Below are 24,842 nucleotides of genomic sequence, written 5' to 3'. Positions count from 1 at the left end.
CACTTGATAATGTCTTATTGATGACTCTAGTCGGGACGTTTGATGCCACAGTATCATAGTTAACAAAGAAAAAATATTAGCCGGCATTAAAGTATAAAGAAGCATCATTTTATGATGTCGTTATAATCTAATTATCATAAAAAAGCACAACTGCTTCTTGAGGAAAGTTGGAAAGTCAGTGGAAGATTTGAAAAATTTTTTACTGCAGATGTAGTTTAAAGTCAGCTATATTAGTAAATATATACTACTATATATACAGTACAGACCAAAAGTTTGGACTTTTGGTCTGTACTGAGATATACTGATATATATATATATATATATATATATATATATATATATATATATATATATATATATATATATATATATATATATGCAAAGCATATATATATATATGCAAAGTATATATATATATATATATATATATATATATATATATATATATATATATATATATATATATATAATACATACTTTATTCACCAACTTTGCAGTTTGGCTAAATATGAGTCAGACAACTAAAATGAAAGGGAACTTCTGATTGTGAATTATCTAATGAAGTGTTTATTTAACGCACTAGCAACTGCTTGTAAAATAAAGACAAGTTTAAACACTTTGGGGACATATTAAACTCCCTGTTGGATCATTTTTCCAGATATCAGGTTCTTCTTCATATTTAGCAGAATTACACAGAAACAAAAGAAAGAAAAACACTTCAGAGAACATTATGAGCTGGTATTTTAATAACCACACACTGCTTTATTTGTGAGATAAGTCTGCTTTTGTTGAAACAAAACTTCTCCAGATATTGTAAAAATAACACTGCATGTTATAACTACTTCAAATCTTGATAGAGATAAGGCTATTGTATTATATTCTTCTAAAATAAGGCCTTGAGTTGCAATTATTTAAAAATAAATAATAAAAATCTAATATTCTGTGTAAATAGATTTTTGAGTGATTTCTCTTTAATTTGTTAAAAAGTAAAAAGTCTTTCTTTCTTCTTTTGAATACCCCGATTAAGGCTTTAATGACTTATTTATGCAGTGAAATCCCGTGCACGCCTGCACGAGTCGGCGTACGGCTCCGTCACCTTTACTCGCCGCGGTGTCGACTGATGCTCTCTTTCTTCTGGTCATCATCTGGCTTTGTTCACCAAACACCAGCCGCGTGGCAGCGATCAGAGGAAGACAATACCATAAATACAATACACAGGTCTGGCATGCCCAGCACATTTGACACCTGATTTCACTTAAGCATCTATTCAGCTCAGTCAACGACCCAACAAAAGCAGCGTTCCTGGCTGCGTTGGGCTGGTCTGGACATCTGGCCCCCGATCCTGCAGCACGTTCAGGGCAGCTGTCCAGGTAGGTCTGCTTTTTCCCCTAAAAACACCTCATCCATCTGCTGAATTTCTTGCCATATGAGTTTCTCCGTGAGGGCCCGAGGCGTTTCCTTTCACCAGCGCGTGCTGGGTGACACCGATCCTCGTCATGACGCCCATCCATATTTAAAGGGCTGCGCAGGGCTGGCATGCTCTGGCCATCCTGCACCCACACAATCTTTACACAGCGGGGCCCACCTAATATTTCCTCAAATTACAACAAAATGGTATAATGCTGGGGGAACGAATGGGCATTAGTTAATTGAGGAGGCACTCAGGTGACGCGTGCCGCTGCCATACAGACGATGGGATCTGTGAAATTCAATCTGATGATGAACGTGTAAAGATGTCAATGAGCATGCCAATTAACTTGGGTGTATAACAGGTGACAGCTACATAAAGCCCCAATTACATGCTGATTCGTATTCGGTGCCCGTCAAGGATGTACTGTATGTTAACCTAACATACGAGAGTTAGAACAAAAAGGATTCTTCAGATATTCCATACCTGCATAATAATCTAGTCACCTAGCACCGACCAACGCTTTCATTTAAGGAATTAGGCCGATGCTCTAGATAGTTTTGCATACTCCTGATCTCCATGGTTACTCCCCCCCGCCTCCGCCTCCACATCTTCTCATGCTGTTCTGGGATGTGCACCGGCAGCTGCTGCGCTGTTGAGATGCACCTCTTCAGGGACGACTTGATTGAGGTGATGAGGGAGAGGTCATGTTTTAACCTGCTGCGCTGGCAAGCAGCCGGGAGAGCGAGCCACGAGACAAAAGCATCAGCTGGTGAAGAACACAAGTGCGTCTCGCCCCGTATGATTTCACACGGGCAAATTGGAGTTTTTAAAAACAAGTAATTTAGCCACTTGCTCGTCAAAATGATGTCACTTCTCTCTTTTACTGGGAGGTCATGGGAAACCATCAAGGACAAAAAAAGAAGAACTGCTTCAAGCAGGGAGGAAAAGCAACTCAAACACTAATGAAATTATAACCGTCAGTAAATCAGTTAAGTGAGAGACCTTTCATTTATCCACAGGGACAAGGAGACAGGTGTCGAATGAAAGGAACAGAAAACCACATATTGTGGTTATCTATTTCCAAATTACAAGGATTTCACTGCAGGAGACAAAAAGTTTCTTTCATTTACATACTTACAAAGAAAAAAAAAACACAGCATTTCCTTTACAGTGAATTTATTGAAAAGGACAACACAATCTTGCCTTTCAAGCTTAATCCAGAATTAAATTCTAACGGTGGCAACATGATTTAGGGGAAGTCAAGAAGTGCATCTCTCTTAGGAATTAGTGCTTCTGATGGCACATTACATACAGTGATCTGTAACAGCTTTACACTGTTATAAAAACAGGTATCTCCAACAACCCACTGAGTTCCACCGACGACAAACGGTTGAGAAAAGAAAAGAAAAAAAAAAAATCATATTTCCAAGCATCCAGGTATGAAAGTGTTGCATATTGGCTATTGTGTCACCAACTTGGATCTGGGGCGTTAAACACAATAAGCGTGTGTGATGATGTTTTATTAAAAAACAAGAAAAAGATCTTAATCTAGAAGATTTAAAATTTCTAGACCAGCAAAATCCAAAGAATTGGACTTTTCCTTCAAAAAGCAAAATAGAAACCACATGCAAGCATGACAGGAAACATTCAAACCTCTTTCACTACAAGGCGTGAATGGACAACAAACCCGAGCAGCCGAGCGCGTTAGTCAACACGTCATGATTTTGGATTCGGCAGATCTGCGCGCGCCGGCCACCACGCCACTCTGTAAACTCAGCGAGGCTTTGCTAACTGGCAAGATCTTTTCTAAACACAGTCATTTCCTTCAAAACTGTGTGCCACATTACAAGTACCGTCAGAGGATTTAACCGCAGCTTAAGTCTTAGTGTCTGGCAGCTGTATGTGGCCTATGGCATCGTATTATCAGTAAAAGACTGCCAGAGGAGGATTGAGAGATCCGACTCGAGCTTTCCGTCGACACCGTCAAAAGGTTCAATGCATGCTTCCTGAACAAGGCGAGAAAATCCTCCATACATTTGCACCTACGTTGGAATGGGGCAGACATGAACCTACGACACTTCAAGCACACTTTGATGCAGGTGCAACACCATCTATTCTATGCCGACTTAAATTAGGACACACGCTGGGCCTGACTGGAAAACTCGCCTCCAAGCATTTTCAGTACTTTGCATATTCAGTTACTGGCTTTACTATATCATGGAAAAATAATATGTAAAACAGCAAGAAAGAGAGAAAAAAAAAAAAACAACCAAAAAAAAAGGATCCAGCTTTGTTTTAATTGCACAGTGTACATTACACACAGTTGTGCTGGAGAATGATGGGAAAATGCTTTTCATTTAGATTTGAGTTTTACTGTGACATCTACCAAAACACCAAATTATGCAAAGCAGGAAGCAAACGCATCAATCGAGCTAAAAGAAAGAGAATGACAGGCAAAATTAATTAATTTGAACTACTCAACCCCCCCATCTTTCATTCAAACTAAATAATCTCACATGAATTGTTGTCAGACTTCATTTCTTGTTTTGTGATTCAAGCAGCGGGGCCTTTAGGGCTCATGGTGTTCATGAGGGTATCTGACCCGTTTACTTGGATGCACTAAAAAGCCACAACAAAAAAATTACTCCATTTTCCACTTTTACGCCAACTTCTGAAATGTTACTCAAGTAATAGTAACGACGACGACGACGACTGATTATCTCTCTCGCGGATAGAGTAAATCCCCAGGAAGGCCAAAATGAGTGGGTTTATGGTGGTAGAAATCAAGTATCAAGAGTTTGTAAAGACCCATGAATGTCGAGTGAAAAGCGGGTGGTGATGCCTTAAACAAAAGCACGCTAGATTTCCACTTAAACGTGAGAAGGCAATCAGTGCAAAGCTATTCCATCGTGTGATTAAAACATTCTTGGCATCACAAAATACAAAATCTGTTTCAACAGTTACTCGTTTGTAAAGAACGGTGCAAGTTCATAAAAGTACACAGAAAGAAATGCAGAGAAAAGAAAAGACATGAGTGAAATGATCTCTTTGGATAAACCAAATACTTTAAAGGCATGTGAAAGCTAATGTCCGTGATAGTGTATGATATATATATATATATATATTATACACAAACACTCGTTTCAGAATAAATATTTCAAAGCCGACAAGGAGTACATTCAGTAAAATGAGACCTTGGCTTCAAATCCAAAAAGAGATCACAGCCAATCAGAAAACCACTTTCAGAGGAACAAAAATTAAGAGGAATCAGTTCCTACAGGATGCCACATTCATGAAAAATCAAAGTCCTGTTGTCTTTAGAAAGGTTGACATTCCAGAGATACGTTGTGGCAGGTCGTCTCACCTGTGATTTGGCATCATACAGTGTAAAGGTCACATATTCACAACTGCAGTTTAAAAAAAAAAAGACATTCATAAATAACAGAAGTGATACTAGAAAAACAAGACCAGTAGGACCACAGCTTCATACACCAGTAAAAATGGCAGCGCAGAAAATGTAAAAAGTATGACTAACACTGGAGATAAAGCCGTTTTCCATCGAATAGAAATAAGTTAAAAATGTAGTAAGAGTAACCAAGAGTAACGCGTTTGTTAGTAAACCTCGGCCACCGTGCGAAGCTCAATCACAACTGATGGAGCAACTGAATCAGGAAGCGTGGTTTCACACAGAAACGTGCCTAGTGGCAATTAGCGTCTCAGAATAAGACGACACAGCGGCCGAATGAAAATGGTTAGGATGTAAAACACATATTTGTGAACTAAACGGCAGCTGCTAGTTACGTACCTTTAACAAATCAGCAGATTCTCATTAGCACTCAGTGAACCGGGGAAACACATTTTTATAAATGGAAGCCTATGGATTATTTTGAAGAAGAAGAAAAAAAAGAGAGAAAAAAACACTGAGGCATTATTCGTATTACATTATGCACGAGCGCAGAGTTAACCCATTAATAGCAGATACACCTGAATAGAGTCAAACAATACTGGTGAGCGTAAAGGCTATAACGAGAAAAGAAAATGAGAAGAAAAAAAAAAAAAGCAGAGGCTTTAACCTCTGAATTACTTCAATAAGCTGAATAACAACCGTTTCAGAAGTCATTCTGTCAAGTTTTTCAGAAAACACGCAGGTTTTAGGGGGTTGTTTCCAAACAAGGTCTGAAAGAGTTCATAGAAATTGACAAAATGTTCAGTAACTTGTAACAATTCAGTGTTATTACAACACCCGAGGCGGCGTCATGAATCAGTAGTGTCTTAACGTACCGCAGAGCAATTAAAATCTTCATATGTACTATGAAACATTTATAAATAAAGATTGTGCAGCATACATCCACATGTGTAACCAAGTACCCTTAATACAATCTTCAGCCAAAATAAACAGCATTTGAATGAGATGAAGGCCGGTCGATCGGTAGAGACCGTAACAACACAACTCCAAGCTTTCCTACCGATCGACTCAAGATTAAGAGATGAGTTTAACTCAAAGAAGTGATTAGTATGTAAACAAGAACTTATATAAAGCATCAAGCTTAAGTCGTGATTATATTGCACTTAAAAGTCAGTGAAGTTGTCGCCTCCAGCGAACGGCTGTGAGGCTCTGAGCTCGAGAAAATCACGTCACAGTCAACACAAACCAAACTCAGCTAAATCAGTACCTCGTAGCAGGAATGTACATTTGTTCTCGGAAAAAAAAACAAACAAAAAAAGATCAGACTCCTGGATGCCGTCTGGAAAAATCTCCAGTTTTTCTAAACATATCTCTCAGGCCGAATCCGTCCCCATATGCATCATTTAATACACTTGGAGGGGCTGCCTCTCCCAAGTGCGTGTTTAAGTTTAAGACTTGTATTTGGTTGTAAACATGAATTTGGCAGGACTTTCTGCCATGGCAGGTGACGGCTTCACCTGTATGCGCAGGAGACTTCTGTGGCTGATGGGGTCGAGGCGATACGGCCAACAAAATCACAGCCGGTATCTTATTTGATTCAACTCCAAGCAGCCAGTGAATTTCGTGTATCCACGTTGCTCTGCACCAGGAACTCAAAGTAAGGGTGAAACAGAAATAAAAGAATGCCAAACAAAAAACCCCTGCAAAATAATCATGAAAAAAAAGCTGTAAAATCTACAACCATTAAATAGAAATCCTCCATTAACCCTAAATTTGATCGTTTCCACTCGTTCCCATTTCTTTGACGACTCGATACTGATGAACAAGCTGTTGCCAAACCTTCATCGGCAACTTTTTCTTTTTTTTTTTCCTCCTACTTTTTAGAAAGTTTACCCGCCTTCCTTTTTGGCTCGTACGGCGTCCGTAGGATGCTCGGCGTCTCCTCCATGACTCGTACAAGAAGGTTATCGATGTAATCTTCCAGCTCCCTGATGTGTGCGTCTTTCTTCTTCACCACTTCCTTCTGCCTGATGAGCTCCTGCGCGACTTCTTCAAAGGACAGTTTGCTGTAGTTGGCCACGGTGTCCTGGGTCAGCTCCTGAAAATGTGGAAATACGGAGAATCATTTCTCTGTTTAATGGTATTTGGTAAAAAAAAAAAAACATAAAAGCAGGCTCGAATGGCTGAATAATCTTCTACCACATCTGAGCCTGACAGGGAAGACGAGCGAGATAAGTCTTTATGTTTGCTCATTAAACAGACAGAGAATAACAGATTAATTAGGTGTTTTGGCCTAAAGTGACATGAGCTGTCATGTATTCATCTTTGGTCCTGTGTTTCTAATAAAAGGGGCTAATTGAGAGTTGCCTAGATGCGGCTCGGCTCTCCGGGCTTCCCCCACCGACATCGATTTTTATGGCAGATTTTATAAATGTGCTTTCATGATGAATCAAAAGCAGGTTGATTGCTCTAATGAGACCGAACTTTGACTTTCTTTCACTAGTTTCAAGCTTTTACCCACGTGAACTCTTGAAAGGATTCAGCCCAAAAACACAAACTCTCTTTTTTGAGAAGTAAATGCCAGGGTTGCATATTTCTACAATGGAAAGGTCAGACTAATAAATACCAAAATAAAGACTCCACCCGGCGCAATCTAGCCGGACAGAGCTGCGTGGCACGGTATGTGCAGATCATATTGCGCAGGTACGAGAGGAGCTGTAATCGTTTTTAATGAGGGACCACTTTATCGCTTCAGTGCTGGGCATCCTCCCCCGAACGGATAGAGCAGCGAAGCCTTCACCCTGTTTAAAATACCACACTTATCAGCTTCCACTCCCATGCACCAGTCAAGCCTCGACTGCTGCATAAAGACAATGCAGAGAGACCTGGACTGCTTACCGGTGTATCTTATCGCTCGGAACAGCACAGAGGCTACTGTGGGCCGACACAGAGCAAAATGAAATATTTGCCACAGAGATTAAATGTCCAATGTAAGGAGGGTTTGAGGAACATGGCTCAGTAACTCATTCCTCACACACAAAGAAACATCTCACTAAAAGATACTGCACTTAAGCCACCTGAGATGGAAGAAAAAAAAAAAAAAGAGAGCGAGAGCAGACGCTATATGGAAGTGTTGTTTCCAAATACAAGCCTGTGTAGATGCACATGATCTCCCTCACTCTCTCATACTAGCACACGCACACACGCGCGCGCGCGCAAGGCATAATAATCGGGAGCTTTAGTAGCTCCTGACAAAGGCCTGGAAATGACCATGAACTGGCAAAGTAATGATGACCATTTTTCTGCGATCAGTAGTGAGGAGGAGATAAGGCGCACACTTGGCGTTCTCCGGTTGTGTCATTACAGTTTCTAATGAGCTCAGCTTTGAGAATGTAAAAGCTCGGCCCTTTGAAATCTCTCACTGCCCTCCCTCCCCCCCCGCATGTGCTTAATTAGGGCCTTGAAGCAGAGGAAATAGGGGCTTGCCATTTCTGGAAGGCGCAGCGGCGTGCGAGGGGGCACATGTGTGGATACCGACAGCCCTCAACACCCCCAAAGAAAGGTGAGGAAAGCCATTATCAGCACTCTCCTTCTCATTTAGGCATTACTTTAGCCGCCGCTTCCTCTGCTCGCTTGTGTATACACCACTTTTGCTGTGTAATAGTCTGAACTTTCTCCTATTTTTTTTTTCATTCTTCTTCCAAATTTGACTTTAAAACAAAAACAAGGCATTGTTAAAACATGGCATCAGTCATTAAAAAGAAAAACTGATGACATTTCTACGACTTTCCCCCAAAGAAAATAATGCATTTACAGATTGTGACTGACCTTACAATCCGAAATATAACACCACTTCAAATTACGACGCGATGAGACACAATGAGCGACGTGTGCAGCTGTCAATTAGCTGAGTGGCTGTTCTCAATTAAAAATCTGCACTTCAGTCCACGTCAACACAATGACCCCAATGTAGATTATCAGGGTCATTATTTTTTTGTGTTTTCTCTCCGTCATTGTCTGACTGACAACTAATGATAATATAATCTCTTTCAAAGTATTTGCAGCCTCTTACATTTTTCTTGCCACAGATGTCCTTTTTCTTCTTTTGGCCAAAGGTAATGTTGTCATTTCCCGTCTGCTTCTTATCACTGGAAGACAATCAGATGAAAAGTAAGTAGTCGCATCAAGGCATCAGTGAATATTTTAATATACTTCTCTAAATTTCACATATTTAGAAGCTCACTTGCACAAATCTCCTGCAACGGGAAGGAAACTGGGTAGACGAGAGTAAAGAATACACAAACTTACACAGATAATCACAAAATACCACGCTCAAGAGTACATTCCTTGCACTCAAGCAACAAATGACCACTGAGCTGGTGTGTGACAAAGGCAGCAGTAAAGATGATGGACGAGAGCCTGCAGAGATAAGTGGTTAATTGGCTGGTCTATCTCAGCAGACGATCTCATTACTATAGCTCAGAGGGCTTTGTTATCAAGCCCCGACACTCTAAAGAGCCACTAATGACACCTTCCACCAAGATAAACCACAACTTAGCCGCAGTTCTCTCCACCTCTTTGTGAAACGCAGGAAATAGATGTTACCGGCTCGCTGAAAATGTACGAACAACAATAACAATGCTTGACAACAAAATGAGAGACAGAGAGAGAGAGAGAAGTGGGCACATCAGATAGTAGATTTCTATCAACGAGGTATTTGAAACTTTATGAGAACGCTGCAGCCAATATCCTGTGGAGCAGTGGCTTCCCAGTGAACGAGGGGGCAGATCATGCTTTAGGATTGTGATGTGAATCACAGCATATGATTAAAACTGAACATAAGTCAGATTCTAAAAAATTGTGCCGGGAGCCGCTGTCATGCAAGAGTTCGACTGATTTTTACTGACAAGAGTTGATGCCTAAACGAGGGAAATAAACGACAGTGGAACGTTATAAAACTTGACAGAGGTCTGGAGTCACCGGTGTGAGATCTACAAGTGAATATGAGGAAGTTTTAACTGTGTATTAAAGTGAGAAGTTTGCTCCTGCCATTCTCTAACCTGCACTATGAGTATGGAGCCAAATCAAGGTCAAAAGTTTTGCTAATTTGAAAATAAAAATTGTAATTAAAAAACTAAGATTTGAACCTGAAAATTCAAGTTTTGATCATGAACTTATTTTTTTACAGTTTCAATTTTTCTTTTTCAGTATCAGATCTTTTTATTTCAGTTTCAGTTCAGAAGGTCCCCCGCCTTCTCTGTTCTGCTGTCACTCATGATTCCACGCCCCTCTCAGTTGATGCCACGCCCCCTACGCCAGATCAGGGCCAAAAGTCTGAAACTGAAAAAAAAAGATCTGAAACTGAAAAAAAAGATCTAAAACTGAAATAAGATCTGAAACTGAAAAAAAGATCTGATACTGGAAAAAAAAAAATTGAAACTGGAAAAAAATAAGTTCATGATAAAAACTTGAATTATCAGGTTCAAATCTTAGTTTTTCCAATTCCAATTTTATTTTTTAAATTAGCAAAACTTTTGGCCTTGATTTGGCTCCATATATGAGACCTGAGAAATTTCACTTGCACAAGTTTATTTTCTACATAATTTCCAAAAGAAAATACCATGTGGCTGAGGAGGTGTTTGAGGTCATTTAGATGTGATTTTTTTTTTTACATATTTATGACCATGTGATTTCTGTAACTACTGAGGGCCCGATTTACTAAGATCCTAAATAAAGAGTACTAAATTGCATGTGCACTGAAAAAGTTTGCACGTGCTGTTGTTGTGTGTTTTGCGGGTGATCAACTAAGATTGCGTGCGCAATTGATAACAGGTGCAAACCGCAGTATTTAAATGAGGTGTTGCGTGTCTTACGGTTTGCGGCGCAAACTAAATGAAATTTGACGAGTTGGAGTTAGAGATATTAGTGGAAGAGGCAAATAAACACATTCATGAACTACAGCAAAGAAATTTAAACATTACCAAAAGAAACGCAATATGGGAGAAAATCTGCGATAGAATAAATGCAGTTGGTAAGACAAAAAGAACGGCAGATGAGGTTAAAAGAAGGTGGCAAGATATAAGGCGAGGAACTAAAGAAAAAGTGGCCTTTAATAAAACTTCAGCAAACAAGACAGGTGGAGGGCCTGTGGAAGAGATGCCTCTAACCAGCATTGAGCAGCAGGTGCAGCTCACCTTCTGCGAGGAGCAGATAACTGGGATACCGGGCTATGACACGCTAGAGCCAACTGCAGAACAAGGTATAGGCGCACAATAAGAAACACTTTTTTCTCCATGAAAACACGTGATTTATTTATTATCACAAATAAAAAAATGAATATGCCTCCTGTGGCAACCTTTTGCTGAATAATACTCGATTTAACATTCAAATAAAACCCAGCAACTGCATAAAATCCGTGTTTGACATCATTCAGTGCGTCCCGAGTGGATGGGAACCGTATGTGCCTGCCCATCCTGCGTAACAGAGCGTTGAGGACAGTGGACAGCACACCTGAAAAACTGCTTTGGGAGAGCCCAGCAGAAATGGCTACAGTGCGCTGGAATGACCCTGATGCGAGGAAATGAAGAGTTGAGAGCAGTTTCGGCAAGGCAGATATGGCGTTACTCCTGCTTGTGACCGGCTCCAAATCAGCCATTACCTCATTCAACAGCTCCAAGATGGAAGCGCTAGATAGTCGATATGTTTCAACTATCTGGTTTTCATTCATTCCAAACAAATTTACACGAGTCCGAAAGACTCTCTCTCTGCGTATTTGATTTTGGCGATGTCGCCTCCTTACCACAATAACAGCAGCCATCGGTGCGTAATGCTGGGCAGATTAGCACCTTCCTTTCGAACGTATTAAATACAGACGCAATCACAATACGCGCAATTACTTTCAGGCTTGGTAAATCTCATTGCGTGTGGTAAATGAACCTATTTGCATTTTGCCCTCCCAGTATTTAGCGCTTTCTGACGGGTACGCCCCATATTGATTATTCATCAGGGCAAAAGTACTAAATACTAAGTACTAAAAGCGTGTGCTATTTTGCGCATTTGAGAGGCGCAGTCCTCTTTGCACGCTGTTAGTAGATCAGCTTGCACATTGGTTTGCGGATGATGTCAAGTTTGCACACGTTTTTACGCACGCAAACCTTTAGTAAATCAGGCCCTGAGAGTATTAATAAAATAAAAAAATAAAAATAAAACTGTTTCATAAAGGAAAATAAACGTCAGGCTGCATGCTGATGAAGACGAGCTGAACTGGAGCACAACTTCCGTTTTTAGTCATCAAGACCACTAATAAGGGACTACCTGGCTTTGTAGGTGGAGCTGAATGGGTTGGTTTCTGCTTGGGAGTCTCCGCTGAACGGGTTGGGAGAGCGCAGGTCTCCAGAACTCCCAGAACGCGCCCCGTTGCTGGTCTTGCGGCCTTCCTTCTTTCCCGTCACGCGTTCCAGTAGGCTGACCTTCTCCTTCTTCTCCCTCCTCTCCCCCCGGTCCCACAGCTGCCCGTGCTCCCCCTCAAACGGGTTGCGGTTGCGTGGGAGCGTGGCATACTTCTGTGGCAGGGTGTCGCTGATATCAGTGAAAGGGTCACTGTGTGCTTCTTCGTCCTGGTATCCCGGCACCTCGCTCTGGGAACGCCTGTGAGGGCCACCTGTACTTCCTACAGGAAATCAAGCAGATTAGATCAACTCATGGATGCTAAAAACACAATAGAAACTCATAATCAGATCATTTAAAAAAGGTAATATGTGATACGTTTTGGTTAACTTTGATTTTGTAGGATTATCTGTTACAGTTTGTGATAATAAAGTTATCTCAAACTTTTGGATAAAAAGTACCAGTGTTTGGGTTCCAGCAGAACATAAACCATTAACTTATTCAAAATATTTAGTTCTGAATATATGAAACCCACTCATGGTAACAGAGAAATCACTCTATAGCATTTCAACTTAAATTTGTTATATCTTGATGCGTTTACACGCCTGCTAGGTTGCGTAACTACTTCCAAACTACATTCAGGACCTGTTCCAAATAAAAGAAACCCGCTATGACCTGAGGGGGAAACTCATGTTTGAGATGACGACAGCAAGAACTAATATTACAAAGAGATTTACATCAATTAAGGCTAGAGAAATTTGGAATAGTTGTGACAACGACCTAAAAATGTGCAGTTCTATCTACAAGTTTAAGGAAATGTTTAAAGAAAATATTGTAAATAAATATAAAACACTATAATTATAAAGTATATTATCAAAAAGAGCCACCACTAGAATGCGAAACGTCAATTTTATATTTTGTCTTATTTATTTTTGTCTTCTTTATGCATTGTTTGTTTCCACGGATTAATGTCAATGTCTCATATTTAAGCTGATCATAAGATAAAAAGGGTAGGCACTATAAGCTACGGCTTCAGCTACACCTTTTCGGCAAAAGAAATGTTTATTTTACCTTTACATCTTGTTTTGTAAAAAAGTGTGTACAAGCCGAAATAAAGATTCATTCAATGTAACCATGTTTATTCTTTGAAAAGTTAGCAAAAGTTTCCCTTTATATTAATCTGAATTTCCCAAAGCAGCATGCAGTATAAACTTAAAATGACACAGTCTCTTTCTCTGATTAGAGGATTAGAGCTGATTAGAGCTGATCAGTCTTTGATCATGAATATCAATCACGTCTGACACGTGACTGCAAGTTATTAAAATATGTAAAAACGTAAAGATGAAGCTGGTCAGTCCAGTTATCTCCCATCTCAACCACCTACTCTCTTTTTTAAGTGTAATATGAGAGCAACCTTTGAATTTAAGCTTGAAAAGTTAAACTACCTGCTTCTCATAGCATCATCACCACAACATGATCAGCTATACTGTCAAAATTCAAGAAAGACATAGGTTAAGGCCTCGTCCACACAAGCACAGATGATTTCAGAGAGACTGTTGTTTTTTTTGTGCATTTGTGTCAGATGTTCACACACAAGTGCAGTTTTTGACCATTACAATTAAATCATTTTGAAAACTCCTCTTTTAGTAGTTAAAAATCGGAACATTGTGGCTGGGTGCATCGGTTTTTGCACCAGCATCTCCATAGCAACTTTTCCTCAGTTATTGGGACTAAAGAAAAAAATAAAATGTTGCCAGACAGTATGACCACTAAACCCATTAACGTTTTGTATGTTTGCACAAATGTTCTTTTTTTCCTCCACCAACCACATTGGAAAACAGAGTTGACAAAAGATGCTCTTTAGGTCACTGCTGCAAAATCTGAACACAGAATCCGCCACCAACGTCGCTGCTTTAACTGAGACCTATTTTCACCTCTAGTTGTTGGGAAACTTAGACAATTAATCGGTTGTTGCTGCATTGAAAGGTGAATTTTCTCTGTTGTTGAAGTCAGTTTCTTCAGAAACACACTGACGAGAAGTCAACTGTAAAGAGCTCGTCTCTCAGTGTTATTGGAAAACTACCACAGTAAACGTTTTACAAATGATGGTAATTGTGCTGGGTGGATGTGATTTTTTTCTTTATTTCAAGAACAGAGGAAGGAAACAGCGTTCCTCAAAACACCTGTGCACATGTGGACTGATAAAACAGTCTACAGGACTGTCTCAGAAAATTAGAATATTGTGATAAAGTTCTTTATTTTCTGTAAAAAACAAAAATGGCATACATTCTGGATTCATTACAAATCAACTGAAATATTGCAAGCCTTTTATTATCTTAATATTGCTGATTATGGTTTACAGTTTAAGATTAAGATTCCCAGAATATTCTAATTTTTTGAGATAGGATATTTGAGTTTTCTTAAGCTGTAAGCCATGATCAGCAATATTAAAATAATAAAAGGCTTGCAATATTTCAGTTGATTTGTAATGAATCCAGAATGTATGATATTTTTGTTTTTGTAATTGCATTACAGAAAATCACAATATTCTAATTTTCTGAGACAGTCCTGTCTATGAGTTTTTCATTCAATTTCAACTTAAAACTGGTGTTGATCCTCACCACTTTCTTCTATGGAGTTCATGGAGTCCAGTTTGGGTCGAAAGTGGGTCCCGATGAGATCTGACATGGAATGGGCTGCGGAGAGTTTCTGGGCACCGGACAGCAGCGGCCGCCGGACCTTTGTGTCTGGCTGGGGTTGCGGGTCTGGGGCGGAAGACTGGCGGCCGGGCTCCGACTCACACCCGGCAGAGCGAGGCAGGATGGCCGAGGACGTGTCGCTGAAGCCGCCGTCGTGTTTGCGACCTTTCATCTTGTCCTTGAGCTTGGAAAAGGGCGAGCGGGGCTTCTCCTTCATGGAGAGGTCAAACATGCTGGCTGTCATGTTGTTCCTCATGAACTGAATGCTGACTTGGATGCGACCTCGTTCTTTCCTCTTCTTTCCCGGCTTGGACTCCAAGGAATACCAGCTACAATGACAGTGCAAGGAGCTTATGCTGAGCACATTCAATGACAGACGTTTTATAAAAAGAGCAAGATTAATAAAAGTCAGCTCCAACAACAAATCCTCTGAGTTGATTATATGTAATTCAACATAATTCAGAGAGACGTGTATACACAGTCAGAATGTACTAAAAGTCTTCAGACAAGCAAACAATAGGACGAATGGGGAAAAAAAAAAAAAAAGCCAACCTTCTCTCTAATGTGCTCTTCCTCGTTCTTTATGGACACGACTGAAAAGGCTAATTTAAGCAGACTAATCCAAAAGCTACACACAAATGCTGGGGCTTAAATCATTTCCACTTTTTTTTTTTTTGACATAAGTGAGAGCACCATTTATCATTGAAAGGATAAACATTATTCTCTGAAAACTGAACATAAGAAATAGCCTGCTGAAGAATTATAAAGACCATTTCAGGCTGCTTTTTTGGGCTCCTATTTGTTTAACCTCTCTGCTTTTCAGCTGGAAGTAATGGGATTTATGCCTTCGCTCTGAGCGAGCTAAAGTGGCATTTGCACAAATCTGGTCTTTGTTAAGAAATGCAATGACAAGCGACTGGGAAAATGCAAAGCCACATCATAGGGCAACTCAATAGTTCATAAATGCTAATGAGACATATCGTCTGTGTTATGGGCCTTGTAACAAGAGTCCATTAGGACGCCAGCATCAGTGAGGAACGAGTGTTTATCAATGTTTACTTCTCGATGTTTTTATATTATTGTTAGTTTGGCCAACACACCTCAGTCTTGGGAAGGTTTTTCTCAAAATAAGCTGAGAGCTCTTGAACTGTGAGCATCACTTTATAACCGTCTGTTAACTTAATATTTAAACATTAGTTCTAGCCCTTGAAGTGCAACAACACATTTGGCATTTATTCACTAAAAATGCACAGCTTCATCTTGTAAATTGTCTTCCCGGAGACCCAGCAGCCCGGCCGTGAATGAAAGGCCTGGCCGGGTCCCGTTCCCAGGCTGTGCACCGCGCTCAGGCTGATCAGCAGCCACAGCATGCCGCTGCCGCGGCGCCAACACTGAACCTCACGTGTGTCTCAAGGCCAAGATAAACCTCCCTCCTGCGCCTGGAACCACAATTCTCCCACTCGGGCCTAGACCTCTGGGAAACTTCTCATAATCAACAAACACAGGTGTGCGATAATTATGGGCTGCTGACTCAGATATCAAGACGGACTTCCCTCCTCGACGTGTCGGTTCAAAAACACTGCGAATGTGCCGTGACAAACACAGACCGGGTGCCGAGTGTGGATGTAGCGTCGAGGGTATCCTGCTATCATTGTCAAGCTTTGGCAGCGGCGGGAGATTAGGCCAACAGGAAACACGGATACATCCATTTCAGAAAAGGTGCACAGCCCCAAGGTGCATCAGTTCAGACACCTAAATAAATACAAGCTATTCACGCTGATTATAACATATTGTGATTCTCCCAGCTGATTGGCAAAGAGGAAATGTGCTAATGTCTTTCCATGCTGAGAGCGCAGTGAGCTAATTAACACCAGATCCAATTGAGTTGTGTAGTTCCTGTTTCCTTAATGTAAGGCTAGGAGATGAGTGTACATCTGTGTTGGACATGGAAGGGTGAAGCCAAGTCTTTCATGGAGTATTTTCCCATAGGATAAGCCCTCTGCCAGCAACCCACTATTTGGCAACGAATATCTCATATACAGGTAACTTAAAGGCCTCAACTTCCCTCATCTGTTGAGCAGAGGAAGAACTCCACACCACTGAGACAGAAAAACAACGCTCTACACAAAACAGGCTAAGATTCAAACACAGTTCCCTCAGAAACGTGTTCATTCACGAATCTGACTCTATAGGAGTAACTAACATGACACGTTAGGCCAGCTCTACGAGTTTCAATTAGGGCGTCTAGTAGTAACCATGTCAATGATTAAGCTAAAAATAAGCTCTCAACAATGTAGGCCAAGTCATCGCTAAGCCCCACACAATAGACTGTCAGCAAGATGGAGAAATTCAAGTTAAAGCTGTATGTGGTCGCCCACCGAGCACAAATGAGCTAACTAATCTGTAACAGCTGTGTTACACAGTTAACAACTCAAGGAAAAAAAAAGATCTACTAGGCTACAAACTATTTAAAACAGACGCATCAAATAAAATGAACCTGTAAACCAAGTGTATGAAGAGAAAAAGGGCATGTGCATGTATATAAATCATGTGATGTAAAGGAGGTGGGTCATGAACTTATTTAAGAAGAAAGGACAGACTAAGCACAGCGCTCTGGAGAGGTCTAACACGGCATAAACATGTGAGGGATGTGTGACCGTAAAAAAAAAAAAAAAAAAAAAAGGAAAAAAAATCTATTTTAGACTTTGTTGTAAATTCTTGTGACTGGAAAAGTTGTGCAAATAGTTTTTAGTTCCTCTCAAAACTCTGCTGCTCAACCAGATCAAAATTCAATGATCAAGATTCAGACGGCATTCAAACAGCACTCTACATTTAGTGTTAATTATCTAATGAGGCAGCTCCTATGATGGACATTTTAGTTTCCTTGCACCAAGTCTGTACATTACTCTTCAGTATTCAGAAATTAAATGCCAATGAGAATTCGCTTTCATTTATGCTCTGATACTCAAAAACAATGATCATGTAAGTATGTCTGTGGAGATTCATTTATCCAGGTAGAAAGTTCTTCTAAAAAGGTTTTATTTTAAAAACACTGGACTTAAAACATGACCTTAGTCATGTGACTCCTTTGTGTCTATAACTGCCAGAGCTACTTCCTGTGGAACTGATGAAGGTGTTTGGATGAACACCGAAACGTCTTGTGTTTTTAAGTATGTTTTAAGTCCAATGTTTTTAAAATAAAACCCTTTTTAGAAGAAAAAATGATCATGTAACTATTATGTGTTGTGCATTTTCGGAGTAAATGAACTCTAAAAGGGAGTATGTTTGAATTTTACAGAAGACAGCCATTTATTTTGTTAATTTTTCATACATTCAGATGCAGACTGGGAAGATATGTTCTTTCCAGGAAATCATAATTGCTAAAAAAACAATACTTACTCAGTTTTCTTTCTCTCTTTGTTCTCAAAGATTTCATTGAGGTTGATGGAGCTCTGACCCAGGAACTTGTCCATCCCAACTAAAGAGCGATGCATCACTATTAAGCAGAGTTCATAAACTTCAGGATTGCCTTCCAAAAGTAGACCAGGTAACTCGAATGAGGCTTCTTCTTTCCAAACGGGGGTTACGGTCTTCTCTGCCACCGATGTGGAGTACTTTTCCTTGCCCAGCTGGATGATAGTGTAGGCATCGTTGGTACCATTTTTGCCTTTGGGCTGTAAACCGGTTGCTTGAAGAACAGTGGCTTGGACATGGGTTGGGAACCACTTCTGCGATTGTTCACTAAGTGACATGTTCAACTCTGGTTATTAAATGTAATCCATTCACAACAAACAAAAATATATGTATATAATTGATGTAGTTAGTTATTTTAGTGAGTGCAATAAGAAAAATGAAAAAAACATGATTCAATGTAGTTTGTTATCCATGCTGGTGTGGTTTATGACAACAGTAGCTATGGCTACAAGCAGTGACAAGTCTGACAAAAGGAGCACGCCTCATTTTTCTATTAAATCACAGATGTCCAAGCCACTGGTGAGTCATCTGCAACAGAAAGAAACAGAAGAGCATCACCATCGTTCCCAAAGCCATAAAATGACTCATGAAGATGTACAGGAAGTATACTGTAGATATTAAGCCAGTTAATTTCAGTCAAGTTTAATTAGTTGTCTTTAGTGTCTTTGAGTGTACTGCTTTTATGATTTTTTCTAATGTAAAGCATATTTGAGTACCTAGAAAAGCGCTATACAAATAAAATGTATTATTATTAGGGCTGGGCGAATATGGCCTTTTATTAATATCTCGATATTTTTAGGCCATGTCACGATACATGATATACATCTCGATATTTTGCCTTAGCCTTGAATTAACACTTTGATGCATACAATCACACCAGTATGATGATTCTATATGTCTACATTAAAACATTCTTGTTCATACTGCATTAATATATGAATATATATTTCATGCAAAAAGGGGGAAATCACAACTTAGTCAAACGCACGTGACTGACGTATGTAAGTAGGTGCGCTTGTTTTATGTCTCTGAGAAGGAGATACGAGACGAGAAAGAGTGAGAAAACCCTGCAATTTAATGCCCGCAGCTAAATCAAATGCGTGCCAATGTATACCGTACTTGAATATTCACGATATAGTCATTTTGTACATCACACAGAGTAGAAGCTGCGATACATCGAGTATATTCGATATATCGCCCAGCCCTAATTATTATTATTTTTAATAATGGTATCTGATTGAACCAACATGTTAGTTGAAGTGACAATAGGAGACAAAGACTGTAACAGACAAGAAACATTAGAATTTATGATGGTGGAGTGTATGTATATGTACATTTTTAACACAGCAGGAGAGCACCACCATCGTTCCCAAAGCCAAAAAATGACTCATAAAGAGACATAGGAAGTATAGATATTAAGCCAGTTAATGTTTGCAGTCAATTTTAATGTTATTTGATTGAATCAACATGTTATTTGAAGTGACAATAGGAGATAAAGACTGAAACAAACAAGAAACATTAGATTTTATGATGGTGGAGTGTATGTATATGTACATTTTTAACACAGCAATGGATGATCTCAACCAGTGACACGTTTGTGAGTCACTCAGTGGTACTGATTGTTTTAAAATCATTAATAAATTAAGTGTTCAGGAGCTGAATAATAGTGTCTTCACACTGCACATCTGCACAGTCTCACTGTTTATCTTCATTTTATCATCACAAGCCCATGTTGAAGTGAGCAATTGAAAGGTGTTTTTCTTTAAAAGAGCCTCTTTCCACCCTATTTTGATAATGATATGTTAATATTCTCCATATAAAGCTGTATTTATGCCGTTACATCTGGAAAAGGCTTCAGGACAGCGTTAGCAGCAGCGGCTAACATGGAGCATCACTCTTATTTCTTTATTCACAGCTGCTTACCTTGGTGTCATTTTCACCCGAACGGCATGCACAACCAGCACTTCAGCTCAGAAACGGGCCGTCTCCATGAAAACATTCACGCAATGTTTTCCCAGGTAGGAATGGCAGCTTGTGTCAGTCGTGGATCTTTTTGTTGCAGCTCAAAGCTGCTCTTTGCTGTCGGACAGCGACGCTTCCTGCTCTGACGTCACTTCCGCTGACTCACGCCGGGGGAGGGCGCGGGAGCGCGCACGACCCCGGCGCGCGTTCATGTATTATTATAAGGATGATAAAAGTTTGTTTGTTTGGTTGGTTGGTTATTTCTGTCATTTCCAAAATAAGAATTCAAATAGCATACAAAAGAAATTAAAGAAAAAAAAGATCTATGTATCAAATAAAATGTAATCTCTCTAACTTCAGATACATTAGAAATAATTTAACTGTTGATGAATGAATGAATGAATGAATGAATGAATGAATGAATGAATGAATGAATGAATGAATGAATGAATGAATGAATGAATGAATGAATGAATGAAGTTTGAAGTTTTATTTGGATCCCCATTAGCTGTAGCAAAACTGCAGCTATTCTTCCTGGGGCCCGACACAAAAATAATATACAATACAAGACAAAAATTAAAAGCAAACCTAAAGAGGTAGTAGGAGAAAAAGAAAAGAAACGTAGAAAAGAAAAAAGTAAAAAAAGGAAATTCTACTACAAAATGTATTCTAGATTTCTGTCAAATAAATGAATGAATGAATGAATGAATGAATGAATGAATGAATGAATGAATGAATGAATGAATGAATTGTCTTTATTTCGACAAGTACAAGTTATTTTACAAAACAAAATTAAAAAGTAAAATAAACGTTGCTTTTGCCGAAAAGGTGTAGGCTGAAGCCGTAGCTTATACCCTTACCCTGCCTACCCTTTTCGCTTATGATCAGCTTAAATCTGAAACATTAGCATTAATCCGTGGAAACAAACAATGCATAAAGAAGACAAAAATAAATAAGACAAAATATAAAATTGACATTTCACATTCTAGAATGTTTTTGTTACTATACTTTATAGTTATAGTGTTTTATATTTATTTACAATATTTTCTTTAAACATTTTCTTAAACTTGTTGATAGAACTGCACATTTTTAGGTCGTTGTCACAACTATTCCAAATTTCTCTTGCCTTAATTGATGTACATCTTTTTTTAATATTTGTTCTTGCTGTCGTCATCCCAAACATGAGTTTCCCCCTCAGGTCATAGCGGGTTTTTTAATTTGGAACAAATCCTGAATGCATTTTGGAAGCAGTTTCTGCTGGGCTTTAAAGGCAATTAAAAAAGTTTTCTGCTCTACTGTATCATGGAATTTTAGAGTATTATATTTAAAGAGAATTGATTCATCCAAACTGTTTCTTAATGCAATGATAGTAGCACATATCACCTACTGTATAACAAGCTGGGCAATGGCATGTAAATCCACACTAAAGCCTATTGAGATTGCATACAAACAGTCTTTGAAAATTCTAGATAAAAAGTCCAACACGTACCACCATTGTACGATCTTGAAGAAATATGAACTTTTGAGCTGGGACAATATAATCAAATACTCAGATTGCATCCTTGTTTATAAAACCATCCATGGTCTGGCTCCACCTCCATTAAATGTATTTATAAAGAAAAACATGAACAGGTTAACCAGAGCAGGATCTAGAGGTGACTGTATTGTCCCATTAGGAAAAAGTGCTTTTGGGCCGTCAGCGTTTTCATACCGAGCATCTCATACATGGAACACAGTAGCAAATAGACACTTAAGAACAAGCTTCTAGAGAATCAAGTCTGCACTCATATTACATCTTAGTGTATTTTATTGTATGTTTTATCTTATATCTTAGTGTATTTCATTGTATGTTCTTCTATTGTGTATTTATTAGTTTATTTTACTGCTGTGTGTCATCATTTCTGTCTTTTACATCAACCTGCCCCAGGGACTAAAGATGCAAATTAGCCACTGGCTATAATCTAGCATATTTACATGAAAATGTAATTATTAATATGTACTGCCCCTGGTTATTTTCCTTTAAAAAAAATAAAAAAAAATAAAATAAGAATACAAAATAAACATGAAGTTAATGCTAATATGTCATTGACAGCTACAAATTCAAGCCAGAAAATCTTGGCGTAATTATTGACTCAGACCAAATCTTCAACAGCCATCTAAAGTTTATCACTAAATCTGCCTATTACCACCTGAAAACATTGCTAGAATTAAGGGATTTCTGTATAAACAAGACATGGAAAAAGTGTATTCATGCATTCATTTTCAGTAGGTTGGATTATTGCAATGGCATCTTTACAGGCCTTAACAATCAATCAGGCAGCTGCAGCTGATCCAGAACGCCGTCAGAGTCCTTACAAACACCAGGAAACTGGACCACATTACACCGGTCATGAAATCACTACACTGGCTTCCAGTGAGTCAAAGGATAGAGTTTAAAGTTTTACTGCTGGTCTACAAAGACCTGAATGGTCTTGGACCAAAATAACTGCTTGATCTGTTAGTTCCTATGAAGCTCCCAGACCCCTGAGGTTCATCTGGATCTGGTTTGTTGTGGTTCCAGAACCAGAACCAAGCAAGGTGAGGCAGCGTTCAGTTATTCTGCTCCTCACCGGTGGAACAAACTTCCTGTAGACCTGAGGTCTGCTCCAACTGTCAGCTCCTTTAAATCAGTCCTACAAACATTACTGTTTACTGAAACTACTCTTAAATTAAATATTTACCTGCTGGACTATACTGCCTTACTTTTTTAACAACTTTTGCTTTTTATTATTTTACCTCTTTTCTTATAATTTTATTTGTTATTTACTGTTTAATTGTGTCTTGCTGCTTTTAATGTTGATGTAAAGCACTTTGAATTACCTTGTGTTGAATTGTGCTATACAAATAAACTTACCTTGCCTTGCCTTGCTTTGCCTTATCTTGCCTAATATTGCATAAGACCACATTATATAAACAAAACAAGACTAAAAAGGTGTATGCTGAAGCTTATTACGCCTACTCTTTTATAATCAATTTCTGTCATCTCCTACATTTACAGATACAGAGCAGTAAATCACTTAAAAGAAAAACATTTCATATACCTTTTGTATATTGAAAACATTTAATATACTGCGTAGACCTATAATCTTTTTAAGTTCTGACACTTACATAAACACTCATACAATATGATCATACTTAATGAGCATCTTGTTCTTCAATATCTTTTAAAATATTTGGTATGTACTGCACTCTTTAATTTCCATTTCCAAAACATTCCATAGATTAACCCCATAAACTGAAACACATCTATGTTTGACATCAGTTCTGTTCTTTGTTTTTGTGAACATACAGATATGTGATATATGATAACATGGTTGAAGTATGGCATATTTCTGGCACAAATGAAACCTACTATATGTACAGATTACAAAAAAAAGACTGAAAATGGGAGACAGTGTCATTGATGGGTTGAGAATTACAGTTAAGAAATAACTACAAGCAATTTTGTTGTAATACACACTCTGAAGATTTGGCTACCATGTTGTATGGACACCGTGTGCACTCACGGGTGCACTTACTTGAGAGGGGTAAATCATACAAACATAGGGAAGTGCTTTTGTCTCATGAGTGGAACATGGAGGTGCAGATAAGGGGTTCACTTGAATGAACACAGACATGCTTGTCACCCCACTTGACAAGTGCATCTTAACCAAACACACCTGCCCATGTTGGTTTTATCGTTGTGCTGCAACCAGTGCAGTATATACACACCACTGGCCCGAGGCTCAAGACAGGCCATCCATCAAGCTGAGATTATTGCTCTTATCTAGAGTACATCTTTGAATGAAATGCTAAGGCTTAGTGAAATATTAGGCTTAGAAAAAAATGTGTCTGATAGGATTTAATACATTTGTGGATCTCAACCTTCATGTTTTACATTACCTGTTACATAAGGGGGATATCAAAATACAAAGTCCCTTTTTAACAAGCCACACAGCATTTAGATGAGCCAAAACATAGGTCATGTATTGTAGCCAGTGTAAGAAACTGTTTTGTTTTTTCATTACTTCAAAAATGAACGCAGGCAAAAAACTGATTTTATGAATGTACTGTATTTGAAACCTGCACCCTGTGCACCTTCAGGCTCATCTGTTATGAAGTTATCATTCGTCATTCAGCAATATAAAATTAACCAGGATGGGAATATTGAAATCCAGTGCGTCAGATATCTATGGCTTCTCCTTTTACTCAGTACAAATAGTGTAAATCCTTTGATCTTATTGAAATATTTAACTAAAATGAGCTGGACATATCTGACATCTTTGAAACACTTTACTGCAATATAGAGTTTGTTAATATCTTAATAGAATATTTTTTTCAGTTATTCAAACATTACCAAGCTGAATATGACAGGTTATGCATCACTTTCCTTCTGAGCGAACCATCCTCTTCATCTTGTTGTCATCATAAATCTTTAAAATGTGTGAATAAAATATATATAAATATATGTGTATATAAGAAAAAG

General features: G+C 38.9%; 1 protein-coding gene across 1 annotated transcript; it reads right to left on the bottom strand.

The window, feature by feature from the left end:
- Nucleotides 1-2,571: 2,571 nt before the first annotated feature.
- LOC133463711 (rab11 family-interacting protein 2) lies at nucleotides 2,572-20,454 on the bottom strand. The gene is made up of 6 exons (XM_061745403.1): nucleotides 20,300-20,454; nucleotides 18,302-18,904; nucleotides 14,825-15,231; nucleotides 12,132-12,486; nucleotides 8,890-8,965; nucleotides 2,572-6,915 (listed from the first exon to the last, which is right to left on the bottom strand). Exons 2-6 carry the CDS (start codon nucleotides 18,652-18,654, stop codon nucleotides 6,691-6,693), a joined length of 1,416 nt encoding a protein of 471 aa, XP_061601387.1. The 5' UTR covers nucleotides 18,655-18,904; nucleotides 20,300-20,454; the 3' UTR covers nucleotides 2,572-6,690.
- Between the last annotated feature and the right edge of the window lie 4,388 nt (nucleotides 20,455-24,842).

This window comes from Cololabis saira, chromosome 17, assembly GCF_033807715.1.
Source record: "Cololabis saira isolate AMF1-May2022 chromosome 17, fColSai1.1, whole genome shotgun sequence".
Lineage (NCBI taxonomy): Eukaryota > Metazoa > Chordata > Actinopteri > Beloniformes > Belonidae > Cololabis > Cololabis saira.
This window is presented reverse-complemented; position numbering and strand designations above follow the sequence as displayed.

Coding starts and splice junctions, on each gene's coding strand:
- LOC133463711 (XM_061745403.1), bottom strand. CDS start 18,654: ATGTCACTTAGTGAACAATCGCAGAAGTGGTTCCCAACCCATGTCCAA. Junction 12,487..14,824: donor GAACTCCATAGAAGAAAGTG/GTGAGGATCAAC, acceptor GATTTCCTGTAG/GAAGTACAGGTGGCCCTCAC. Junction 8,966..12,131: donor AGCTCCACCTACAAAGCCAG/GTAGTCCCTTAT, acceptor ATTGTCTTCCAG/TGATAAGAAGCAGACGGGAA.